Here is a 12,755-nt window from a genome sequence, read left to right as displayed (position 1 = left end):
AAAATCCTCCAAGTTAAAACATATGGAATTTTTGCGTTCTAAAATGAGGTGTGAGATTTTAAATACGCAGGGAAAAAATTAATGTTCATTTTGTTTACAAAATGACCTATTATTGTTACTATAATTTAAAATATGCCTAAAAATAACACAATTTTCTTATATTTATATACAAAAAGAATATTGCACAATAAAAGGGGCGTGGAAATAGAGAAAAAATGTAAAAAATTTCATCTCTATTTCTACTCTCATTTTCCTTTAAAAGTTTGAAAATGAAAGCCCAAGCCCAAAAGGCCTTAAAAGCATACGGTGAATTTTTTTTCATAAAAAAAATTATAAAATTTTATTCATTATTTTGATTTTATTTAATTTTTTGTTAATGAATCTTTATTCTTTTTTATCTTAATAATATGTTAAGCTGACTCTCTGAAATATTATTTTGTGTAGGAAAAAATTTCAGTTGGCCTTGTATTGATTAATGCTTACTACACTCTTTTATAAAAGCGTTTGGGGAAAACTTAATATATTAAACATTTTATTGTTTTTTGTTGATATTTATGATATTTTAGATCTAAAAAAGATAAAATTGAGTATGCTAATGATTTTCCTCTAAAGCGCCTAAACAAAAACGTTTGTAAGCCCGTACTTCCATTTGACAGCAGTGTACTTTTTTGCGTTGTTAGGCTTAGTTAACTGTGGTGTTTCACCATCAAAACACACGAAGACTAAGTGAGAGAGTCAGTGTGTATGTGTGCTACTTCTGCGTAACTTATTGCGTAATATCCAAAGGGAATTAAAATACGTGTTTGTGCGTATATATGACGCAATAGTGACATTTGAGGATATTGATTTGTTGTTGGTGAACTAGAAAAATGGATTCAAATCGTGGCCAATCCTTGGATAATTATGAATATAACGAGGTTTGATTTTATCCTTCTTTATAATATAAAGTCTACTATATAGTGTATTAGTATATAGTATTGAAGCTGCAAGTATATAGATGTGGAATTTTCCAGAGTAGAAAATATTGTATATACAGCTAGCTCTACGTAGTGCAAACAAAGGAGTTGCATTACAATAATTGCAACTCTAGTCCTTGCAAATTTACCATATTTATCCTTATTAGGTACAACATTCTTAATTAATTTATAGTTAAATCTATTAATTTTTATTGTAAAACTAATGTTATTTACCCAAAAAGAGCTTGAAATGTACATAAAGACTGTTAAATATTACAACAATTATTTAGATTTTTTTATATTTACAAGTTCCTTATTATAGTTGATATTTCTAATAATATTGAATTTATTTTTGGCTGCGTCCCTAGTGGCTCTAATTAGGGGGATCATAAAAGTTAAAACCATCTCGATATTTTATTTTAAAATAGATAGCCTAAAACTACTTCAAGGCCTGTGTAAAGCTTTACTAAAATGGATAGTTAATCTGTTTAGTGGTTTGTAAGATCTTAACACACAAACATAACTAAACTATCGCATGTCATAGGACGACCAATATACTAGTGAATAGAAGAGACTTTTAGAGCCGTATATACATTGTTATCTATACTACCAAGTAGCTTGATGTCTGTCCGTCCGTCTGTCTGAAGCTTAAGATCTCGGTAACCACTGAACCGATCGGATTCTACTCTTCAGGGAATATACCTATTGGTCCTGTGGTGGTTTTAGGCTATTTTCTTGGGGGGGGGGGGGGGGAGACACCCCAAACTCCCCCAAAAACAAAAAATCCCCACCCATTTTTTTTTGTAGGAGATATCCTTTGTCCCTTTTTTTGTAGAAGATTTCCTTGTTCATTCTTATTTTTTTACGAATTTCACCTTAACTTTTTTTATCATCTCTTGGGGCAAAGCCCCTAGAGGCTAGGGGCAAAGCCGCTAGTATAAATTAAAAGTAATGGAATTTTCTTCTTATTTAAGGGAACTTTTATCACATTTTATTCTGAGGTGAATTCTTAAAAAAAATTTACTGCCTTACTAAAATCAGTGCAGTGAGACTCGCAGTGAGGCAAAATTATTTTTAGCGAGCCTCATTGATTTTAGTGAGCCATTCTGATAAAAAAGTTTTTTAAGAATTCGCCCCTGCTTTTAAGTAATGAGATTTTTTGTCTGGCTGTTAAAATCTTGATAACCACTGAACTTAATGTTTTGATTGATTCCGGGATGGTTTTAGTCTAATCAATTTCTAAATTAAAGTATAAGGATGGTTTTAGACTATTTTTCACTTATTAAATAGAAAAATACAATTAGGATATCAAGAAATGATCATTGATTCAAAACAATTTTAATATTTGAATTAAACATTGAATTTACATATCAATAAAAATTGGAGTGAGGGGAGGGTTGGGGTGAAAATAACGTAGAAACCACCCTAAGATACTTATGAAAACTTCTTTGAAAAATATAACCCAATAGAACCAGCAATTTCCGAGATCTTTATCTTCAGACAAAAAATCCTTACTTCTTTATAAAATAGGATTTATCTATTCTTTGTTTGGTTATTAGACAATGACCTTTGTGTTTTTATACCTTAACATTTTTTCATTTATAGGGAATTTTGGTGAATTTTTCCGTCTTTAGTTGTTTTAAATAGTAAGGCTTTTCATACTTTCTGTAGGCTTTCTATAGATACTTTCTGGTTTTTGTAATCTAGACTTTTACTTTGAAACCAGTTAAGTTAAATTTCTTTTTAGATTTTAGTAAATATTATACATATTAGTTACCTAGAGTTTATATCTTAGTTAATTTTAACAAACGTGATACCTAGAATTTTTTTGTTATGTAAATCAGATCTAAATCAGTTCTTTTTTTTATTGATAGGTATTCCAATAAAACTTTGTTTTCTGAAAGTTAGACCTTTTTCAGTTTATTTTGTTTCGAACCATGTTTTATGTTTTTTTTTATATTTCTATGCTCCTTATCTTTAATGTCCTTTACAGCACAATTTTAATGTCTTTGGTATGATATTCTTATCTTAATTTAGTATTAATTTTTCATAAGTTGTGTGTGGATTTTTGGTTGATTACATTTTAACTTTATTAGGACCAGCAATGGGTGTGGAGAAACGGAATGTGCTACAGCGTCAAGAAAAGAATATTCACATTAGATAGAGTAAGTATTTATGGTGCTTTCTCTCAAAGTGCCTAGCAAGCTTAGAGTCCCCCCCCCCCTCTACCTTCTCCACTATTTTTGAAGCTGAGGAAGCGTATTTTTTATACTATCCATTGCGGTTCCCAAAACCCTGCAGGCCTAACCTGTATTAAATATGACCTGAACTAACCTAAACTAAACCCTTATCCTTTATAACAACTTTACCAATATGATATTGATATTTTATGTATAAACATAGAATGTTTATTTAAAAATGTAATTTTTAAAAAGTCCAATAAATTGAAACTAATAAAAATTTTGTATTATAGAAACTGAACAATCTGAACAACAAGATAGAACATTTTTCCACTTCACAACTTCAGTTCCTGAAGGTAAATAAAAAGCTTGTGTTATAAAAAGACATTTGAGTAAAACACTAGAGGGGGAGGGGTTAAATTAATGTATTACCCCTTCCTGAGGAGAGCCAGTGCCGAATTTCAATAGGGTCATGAAAAATCAACCAATAGCGTCGGGAATATTAACAAAGATCCTTAACAGGGGGATCCAGGTAGTTGTCTGGTTATACATCTTAACTTAAAAAGGGGGGGGGGCGAAAGTGACACTTTTTGAAACCCAAAACTAAAAGTCAAAGGAACTCAACTAAAAAAAGAGTTACAGGTCTGAGATTTTGCATGGCAGTTGCTTTATAGGGGTACAATATGGAACTGTGAAGAAACGGCGTCGCAACCGCCGAAAACCGCCGAGAAAATGCAAAAAAATTCGGCGGGAAACGGCGGTTTTCGGCGGTTGCGCCGCCGTTTCTTCACAGTTCCATATTTTACCCCTATAAAGCAACTGCCATGCAAAATCTCAGACCTGTAACTCATTTTTTAGTTGAGTTCCTTTTTTGACTTTTAGTTTTGGTTTCAAAAAGTGTCACTTTCGCCCCCCCCCCTTTATTAAATCTACAACCCCGTCTTTTCCTTATAATTACAACCTTTCAAAGTTAAATGGAAGATTTATTTAAAGATAAGTACCACTCACTTATTTGGCTAATATTAAAAGTATTACCCCTTTATTCGTAATAAATCGTATTAGGAATCATTATCAAATCTGAGGCCTGAATAAGAGGGGGGGGGGAGGGAGAGGTAGTTTACATCCCCTACAACTCTCTTGGTCTACATTCTCCCAAAAGTTTTCCAAACCCCCCCCTAAGTTTAAGGGGGTGTGTAATTGTGTTACATAATTCATAGAGATTTAACTTTTGTAGGATGTGCAGGATTTGAACACAGAACTGACTGGATACTTCAGTGCCTTAGCAGATAATATCAATATCAGGTATTTATAACTAGGGATAGTATTATGGATATGATACTTCAGTGCCTTAGCAGATAATATCAATATCAGGTATTTGTAACTAGGGATAGTATTATGGATATGATACTTCAGTGCCTTAGCAGATAATATTAATATCAGATATTTATAACTAGGGATAGTATTATGGATATGATACTTCAGTGCCTTAGCAGATAATATCAATATCAGGTATTTGTAACTAGGGATAGTATTATGGATATGATACTTCAGTGCCTTAGCAGATAATATTAATATCAGGTATTTATAACTAGGGATAGTATTATGGATATGATACTTCAGTGCCTTAGCAGATAATATCAATATCAGGTATTTGTAACTAGGGATAGTATTATGGATATGATACTTCAGTGCCTTAGCAGATAATATCAATATCAGGTATTTGTAACTAGGGATAGTATTATGGATATGATACTTCAGTGCCTTAGCAGATAATATCAATATCAGGTATTAATGACTAGGGATAGTATTATGGATATGATACTTCAGTGCCTTAGCAGATAATATCAATATCAGGTATTAATGACTAGGGATAGTATTATGGATATGATACTTCAGTGCCTTAGCAGATAATATCAATATCAGGTATTAATAACTAGGGATAGCAAAGTGGATTTTCTTTTAGTGCTTTTGATTCTGGTACTATAAATATTAGTCCTGTCCAAACATTAGAGTTAAACACTAGAGGGAGAAAGGGTTAAATTCTCCATCGCAACCACCTTGTGCAACCTTTCTATTGGGTAATTGAAAATCAACCAATGTTGTCGCTTATAATAACACAGCCAAGTAGCAAAAAATAATTTAGAAGCAAACGAATGTTTTTTTTTTAAAAAGAAGTTGTCTGTATATACATCTATACTATAGATCTGTTGTCCGTACTAGGGTTGGGCCGGATATTTTTTTGGCTGGATACCGGATACCGGATATCCTGCTGATTTCAAATGCCGGATATCCGGCCAACGCCGGATATCTGGCAAATATCCGGTTATCCGGCCAAATTACCGGATAACCGGCCAAATTACTACATATTAAAGTATCAAAAAAGGATATAGTCCCTTTTGTGGCAACGCACCTTAAGGGGCGATTCGTTGTATTTTTAAAATTGCTTTTAATAGATTATTTTTGGTTAGGTGATTGCCCCGCAGGGTTTGGCAATTGGCCCCGCAAGGTGAGAGTCCCCCGCAAGGGGCTAGAAATAGGAGGAAAGCTACTGTGAAAATACGAATAATCGCTCCTTAAGGGTCGTTGCCACAAAGAGGACTATACCCAAAAAAAAATTTCTTCATAAACTAGTGTTTTATATTATAGCGGCTGCGTCCCTAGTATCTAGGGATATTAGAAGGGACATGAAAGTGCAGAAAAATAATTTAAAACCTTACAACGACTTTTTAAAAGCGAAGCTTTTCTATAATTAGAGTTGGTTCGTCCGTACGTAAGTCCGTCCGTACGTACGTCCGTCCGTCCGTCACTCCGTACGTCCGTCCGTAACGGATAGCTTTTTTCGTTAATTTAGGTATGTTAGAATTGTCCTATCGATTTCAAATTTTGCATGGTGATTCCTTTAGCAGTTAGGTACGATTTAGAAAGCGTAGCAACTCTATAATCATTACCAAAATGTCCGTACGTCCATTTTAAACATGTTGATTTTTTTACTTTTTTAACATCAAATTTTTATGTGATCTAATCATCGGATTGATCTGATTTTTGGTATATTGATTCCTGGGACAACAAAGTATAATGTAATAAACGAAGCAACTCTATAATCAAGTCCTAAAAATGTAAGTATGTCCATAAACATTATCCTGTATCAAGCAGTTTTAAAAAAATTTACTTACAATTTTGCTTTGACTCTTATACATTTATATTAGGATTATTCAGTTCTGAAACTATACAAGTGTTAATGTCCGTTTGTCCTACCGTTTCAGTGCTTCGCTTTTATGGATGTTGTCATCCTTGTTTTTATAAAAATGAAACAGCCTAAAACCACCCTGGGACCTATAAGAAGCTTCACTCTAAAGGAGAACATATCAGTTCAGCGGTTAGCGAGATCCTTCGCTACAGACAAAAAAAAGCTTACTACTTTGTATAATAGGATAAAATTAAGATTAAAACTTAAAAATTAAGTAAGTATTAAATGATCTTTCTTCTTAGCAAATAAATCTATTGAACTATAACTTCCCTCAATCTCTAATATCAACCCCTAACGGTTGGAGGATTGGCGGGGATGTGGCGTTGAATGCCTGCCCCCCCCCTCTGTTTTTTTTCTATCCCATTTTCTGTGTATAAAAGGTAGAGGGCTATAACTAAGTGACTTTCGAAATATGGGTATGACACATAACTGAGAGTTGAAATTTTTTTAATACCTCCTTCCTGGCGGGCACAGGATGCCAGCAAATCTGGTAAGGTCATTCAGGTAAAAAGTAAAATTTTTTTTTTACTTAAACAAAGCATTTCATGTTATCTAATACTAAAATATGCTATAGTCGTACATCCTCATATGTAATATAGGTGTTCAAGTTGATTTCAGTTTCCAGGTATAATCCTGCAAGTCCTGAACCTCCAGGTCTCCAGAAATCTTTAAACGGTTCCTGTGACCGCAAATTTTTACTTGAAGATTTCAAATTTTAAACTTAGGCTTTTTTATATATCTTCATGACAAATTACAATTTCATAAAATCCGTTGCCGTTTACCCGCAAATCGTCGGTTTGCCACCGCCAAAATTTATGTTTTGAGATTTCTAATATAAAATTTACATAAAGATAAACATATTCAGAAAAAATTGTTCTTCTATCTTCAATAATAAGAAAATTACAGCCATTTAAGATTAAAAAAAACAGAGATTTTTGTTGTAAAATATAAAAGATTATATTGCCGGATATCCGGCCGGATAGTTTCAATATCCGGTATCCGGCCGGATATTGAAAATGGCCGGATTTCTCAAAAGTAAAAAAAAATTGCCTTAACATTTTTTAGCCATTTACAAGAAAATTAAATTAACAGTATTAATTTTATTTATTATTATTTTTTATAGGGATCTGTTTGATTTTCTGACAATATGCTTCTTCGAGTATGAACACTTTTTCAAAGAACACAAAAATGCCATATGTAAGTATTTTTATGAATTAAGAGATGCAAAATGTGTAAAATTGGCACATTTTTTTTTATTTCAATCATTAATTTGGGGCCTCCGCGAATATCACCTCGCTCGGCGTTAATCGTAGTTTTTAACCATACTCAACCTTTTTTTTAACAATATTCAAGAAAGTTTTTTCACAATTCATATATTAAAATATTTGGCAATTTATAAATCATCAAATCTATGCCCATTCAATGAGAAATCAAATTTTATAGTGCTTTCCCACTATTTACCTGTTGAGAACTAAATTCCCCTCCACTTATTTTTATATTGAAATCAAGTAAAGTGTGCAGATTTTGTATGCCTAACCCCTGCGGGGCTATATAGTACCCCACCCATGCTACCTGTCCTAAAGTCACAAACGAAAACCTACATCCCCCTCCCCTTATTGTTGATTTGTTAAGGATAAGGGAGGGTGGGGTTATTTGTGCTTAAAGTACTTTGGGGTTTTAACGCCATTTAATTCAAATATATATCCCTGCTTTTTAAAAATTGTTTATATTGTAGTATGTGATAAGAGGGTAGCAGATGAGCTGTTACCTCTCGCCAGAGACATTGTCTATAACCACGTCAGGTAAACAGATTTTTTTGTTGGCGAAGCATATAAAAAATAATTATATTTTGTTATCTATAATACAAAGTAGCTTGATGTCTGTCCGTCCGTCCGGATCTCGGTAACTAATGAACCGATCGGATTCTACTCTTGAAGGAACATACTTACTGGTCCTGTGGTGGTTTTTGGCTATTTTAGACACTTCCAAAAATGAAAAAAAAATTCCCTCCCATTTTTAAAATTTTTTTTATTATTTAAAAATTAGTGGTGGCATCTCCAGAGAGAGGTACTTAATTATTTTTAATTACCACAATTGGGGCAAAGCCCCTAGGGGGGAATCCACTAGTAGAGTATAATTGAGCAGGTATCTTAAGGGTTAAGCCAATATACTAAATTAACTCTTCGTGTATAAAAATATTGGTGAAAAAGTTTAGAACCTTTTTAGTTTGTACCAACCATCATTATCTAATACAAGTACCCAAAGTTTTAAGCCAACGAAATGGAGAACTTGTTTTTAAAACTTTGATTACCCAGTATAATCTAAAGTCGAATGTAGCCTCCCTATCTCATTGCATAGTAGTGGATATTTGCTGACTAACATAATATGTATTGAATGAAAGAACATGTCCTAAGATTTCATACCTTCTAATACTTCACTTTGATTTTAAAGATTTTATTTATTTTTATTCACTTATTAAAATTTTTAAGGAGTATTTTGGAGTTTATCAGTAACAACTCCATAGACTCAACATCATTTAGAAGAAATGCCATCAACTTTTAAACCCACCAACAAGCTAGATGTATACGTAGCTACGCTACTAAAAACATTTTTGTCCCAGTGAATTTATTAAATGATAGATGCAATGTTTTTTTTTCCCAGTGTCTTTGGTGCTTTGAACAGAATATATTTTTAAATTTTAGTCACAAATATATACACTTCATTTCCTTTTAAATAATAATCATAGAGAAAAAAATAAAAGAGAGGAATCGAAGCAACTAGAAGACGAAAATAGGCAGTGGGCCTAGAGGCCTACTCAGCGCTGTTGCCGCGCTAAAATTTATTGCTATTCCACTACTTTTCAAATGGGAGGATTAAAAATTATTAAAAATTTTTTTTTTTACTTTTTACTATTTCCATATTTAGGGCAAGAATATTAGATTAGATATTTTCATTTTAATGTTTTAATTAAAAATTACATAGAATTTTTTTTTTATTTAAAAAAATTTGTTCATGAAAGATGAATCCTTCTTTTTCTAAAAAAGGGGAAATTTTTTTCATAATGAACATTCAGCGGATTCTGACCGCCCACGGCTGTTTGCTAAATATCGCTTTTCTTTTTATTCACATTATTATTTATGATTGACTTACAAAAAGCCCTGGGCGGTTTTTGATTTTCGTCTGCTTCTAAATTTAGGGATGGGGAAGTAGTATTATACCATGAAAAAGGGGTGAGTATTCATCCTCTTATCCTTTTTCCTTATGATAATAATAGGGTGCTTTTTGCGATAAATCTTCACCAATGTCGTTTGTGTAAATAAGTTGAAATTAAAGGGGCAAATTATAATCTTGCATATATTCATTGTAATATACAGTAACTTTTTGGTTTAATTAAAGTAATGCATTTAAAAAAGTTTAAACTTTTGGCCATACATATTACATATGCTTAAAATAATGAAATATTGTATATTCAGCTCAAATTTATGTAAAAATATATCTGTAAGATGTTAAAAATCAAATATTTATTGTCCTCCCTTCATTGTGTAAAATTTAAAATAGTTTGGTTAGATGAGGGTAACTTCGGTCGTCGAATAAGCAACATATTTTGGTCCTTGCTAATAAGCATAGAATTTTGTCCATCTATAAAAGTTTATTTCCGGTATGTCTTGGAAATCAATTAATATCCGCTGGATTATAACCTGTTCTCAGCCATTCTGAAAGTCATGCATAGCATCGTATTACAGACAATTTTTCACGAATATTTAAATAAAAATCATAAAATTACTACCAGTTGCGTTAGTAAATGCATTCGGTCCCTCGGGGAAAACAAAAATGGTTTTGAAATTATATTTTTTTATTTTAATGTCCGCGGAAACTGTTTATAATACGACGCGATACATAACTATTACTAGTCTGCTTTTAAAGTTGAAATATGCTACACATATTATCCTGATAAATGTAATTATATTTATGTTCCCTGTTACTTTTTTATTTCTTTTTGTTTGTTTAAAATTCAGCTTTAAAATTTTCTAATTTAGCAATATAAAATATTTCAATATAATGGTTAGAGACCCCAAAAGAAATTTTCAAGCTAAATTTTTGTGTAATGAAAAATATGGATGTATCATCCAAAAAAAAATAATGTAATAATTGTATGTTTTTTTGTGTGTTTTCTGTGTTTTTCTATGTATTTTCTCTCAATTGTGAGGAATATTGTTTGATAAAAGTTCCTTCCAAATTCTAAAAGTCGTCTTGAGATGCATCATTCTTTAAAAAATTTTATTATGTATTTCTTTCTTTCATTTTGAATCAAAATTTGTAGAGCTCTTTGGATGTCTTTCAATTGGATGTTCATTTAAAGCATCATTTAATTTTTCTATAAATTAAAATTATTAGAGTTTATTGTATTTTTGATTAAGATATTTTTTATAAGTTAGTCTAGCTGTCCTCTTATTTCGTATATTTTTTTTGTTTACTATTAAGTCATACTATTTAGAATTATTATTTGTAAGAATTTGGTAAGAAAACTACTCTTAACTTGTGGTATATTCGTTCGTCTGTTAATTTAATATTACAAGGATTACAATCTCATAGAACTCAAAGCTCTTTTTGATTTAAGCATTTTCAAACCTAAACTTTGAAATTTTCTAGACCTTTCAGTTTTCAATAGTTTAAGATTTTTTTTCTATATAACAGTTTACTAATTTCAAAAATGTTGTAAGCCTTGTTGTTGCCGCGCTATTTATGGATAGTATTGCTCTTGTTTGAATTGTGTTTGTTTGTATATATATTAAAATTAATTAATTTAAAATGTTGGCTCCCAAATAAGAGAGAGGTCATTTTCTAGTAAATCCCGTAAAGGTGTGTGTTATAAGGCCTAAAAATAGTAGTAGAACGATAAGGTGCTCTATATATTTGTATTCCCTATTGAATAGAACAATAGGGAAATTTTTTTTTTTTTTGATAACTGTACCTGGAATATCTTTAAAAAATACGAAATTTTTATCAAACGCTTTGTTTGGCTCAAACTGACAAAAATTAAAAAAAAATATAATTATAATAATAATGTTTTCTATAGGTACAAGGTAAAGGTTAAGAACAATCTATACCATTAAACAAAGGAAGAAGTCATTCTTTACAGGTTGATTTATCATAATTATATTTTTTTTATTTGTGTCAGTTTGAGCCAAACAAAGCGTTTGATAGAAATTTCAAGATATTCCAGGTACGGTTATCAAAAAAAAAAAAAAAAATTTCTTCCCTATTGTTCTATTCAATAGGAAATACAAATATATAGAGCACCTTATCGTTCTACTACTATTTTTAGGCCTTATAACACACACCTTTACGGGATTTACTAGAAAATGACCTCTCTCTTTCTAAAAATATCTACCTCAGATAAATTTGCATAAGTTAGATTAAGTATTTAGATTTTAAGGTTTTTTTTAGTGACGGGAATATTGCACAAGAAGAAAACTATTTATCCAGTTACTTTTAAATTCTGTATTTGTTATCTTTGTGTTATCTTTTGTGGGAGGGGACATTGGGCTGTTTATTAAAATAGTCCCCAAAGTTTTGAAATAGTGTTTTCTTATTCGGTGGCTTAACAACTTTGGGAACTTATATTGAATTTTGATTGGTTGATTTATTAAGTTGGGTGTTCAAACTTTTTAACAACTTATTTTTATCTACAGAAGGGGTTATTTTATTTATCTTTATTGGGGATGTACAATGTACATAAATTTTTTGGTCATTGTCTTATCCCTTTAGATACCTGATAATAGCTGTAGGTATAATATAAAGAATAACCAATTTTAACTGGCGGATTTTATTTTCAGGTGCAATATCCCTGTATTTTTTTGTAAATTAAGATTTCATAAAATGAGTTATATTATATATTGAATTATTTTACTTTACAGTGCCTTTAATTCCTTTTTTCCCATGTATATTAGCATATAGGAATCTTTTTTTATCATTGGCTTTTTCACCACCTTAGCCTAAATTAAAAGTTAATTTTAAAAATCCTGTGTTCTATGTGGATTAAAATTATGTAATTGTAAAATAGATAAATATATTTTTTCAATCAATATTTGTTGTTGTATCAATTACTAGTTGCTCCGCCCCTAGCCTTTAGGGAAGGGCTGAGAGGTATTAAAATGGCCTAAAAACCACCCGAAAAAAACTTCCGTAAAACGTTCTACCAGTTCGAACCTGTATTTTCCGAGATATTTAGCTTTAGACTATAAAAACTTTACTACTTTATAGAATAAAGTTCTAGAATCAGAGGGTTATAGAATAAAGTTCTCGAATCGGAGAGGGGGGGGGGGTGAGCGTCAGAGGCTGGAAAATAGCCTAATCGATTATGATCCAGAA

The 12,755-nt window shown here is 31.4% G+C and overlaps 1 protein-coding gene across 1 annotated transcript; it reads left to right on the top strand.

Moving 5' to 3' along the window:
- The first annotated feature begins 660 nt into the window (after positions 1 to 660).
- Positions 661 to 9,123, top strand: LOC145328223 (uncharacterized). Its single transcript, XM_080171828.1, has 7 exons — positions 661 to 917; positions 3,053 to 3,121; positions 3,430 to 3,492; positions 4,371 to 4,438; positions 7,507 to 7,580; positions 8,119 to 8,185; positions 8,873 to 9,123. Exons 1-7 carry the CDS (start codon positions 870 to 872, stop codon positions 8,943 to 8,945), a joined length of 462 nt encoding a protein of 153 aa, XP_080027954.1. The 5' UTR covers positions 661 to 869; the 3' UTR covers positions 8,946 to 9,123.
- The last annotated feature ends 3,632 nt before the right edge of the window (positions 9,124 to 12,755 follow it).

Source organism: Acartia tonsa, chromosome 9 (assembly GCF_053477335.1).
Source record: "Acartia tonsa isolate MP-2025a chromosome 9, ASM5347733v1, whole genome shotgun sequence".
Lineage (NCBI taxonomy): Eukaryota > Metazoa > Arthropoda > Copepoda > Calanoida > Acartiidae > Acartia > Acartia tonsa.
The sequence above is the reverse complement of the archived record's forward strand: the minus strand, read 5'-3'. Positions and strand labels throughout refer to the sequence as shown.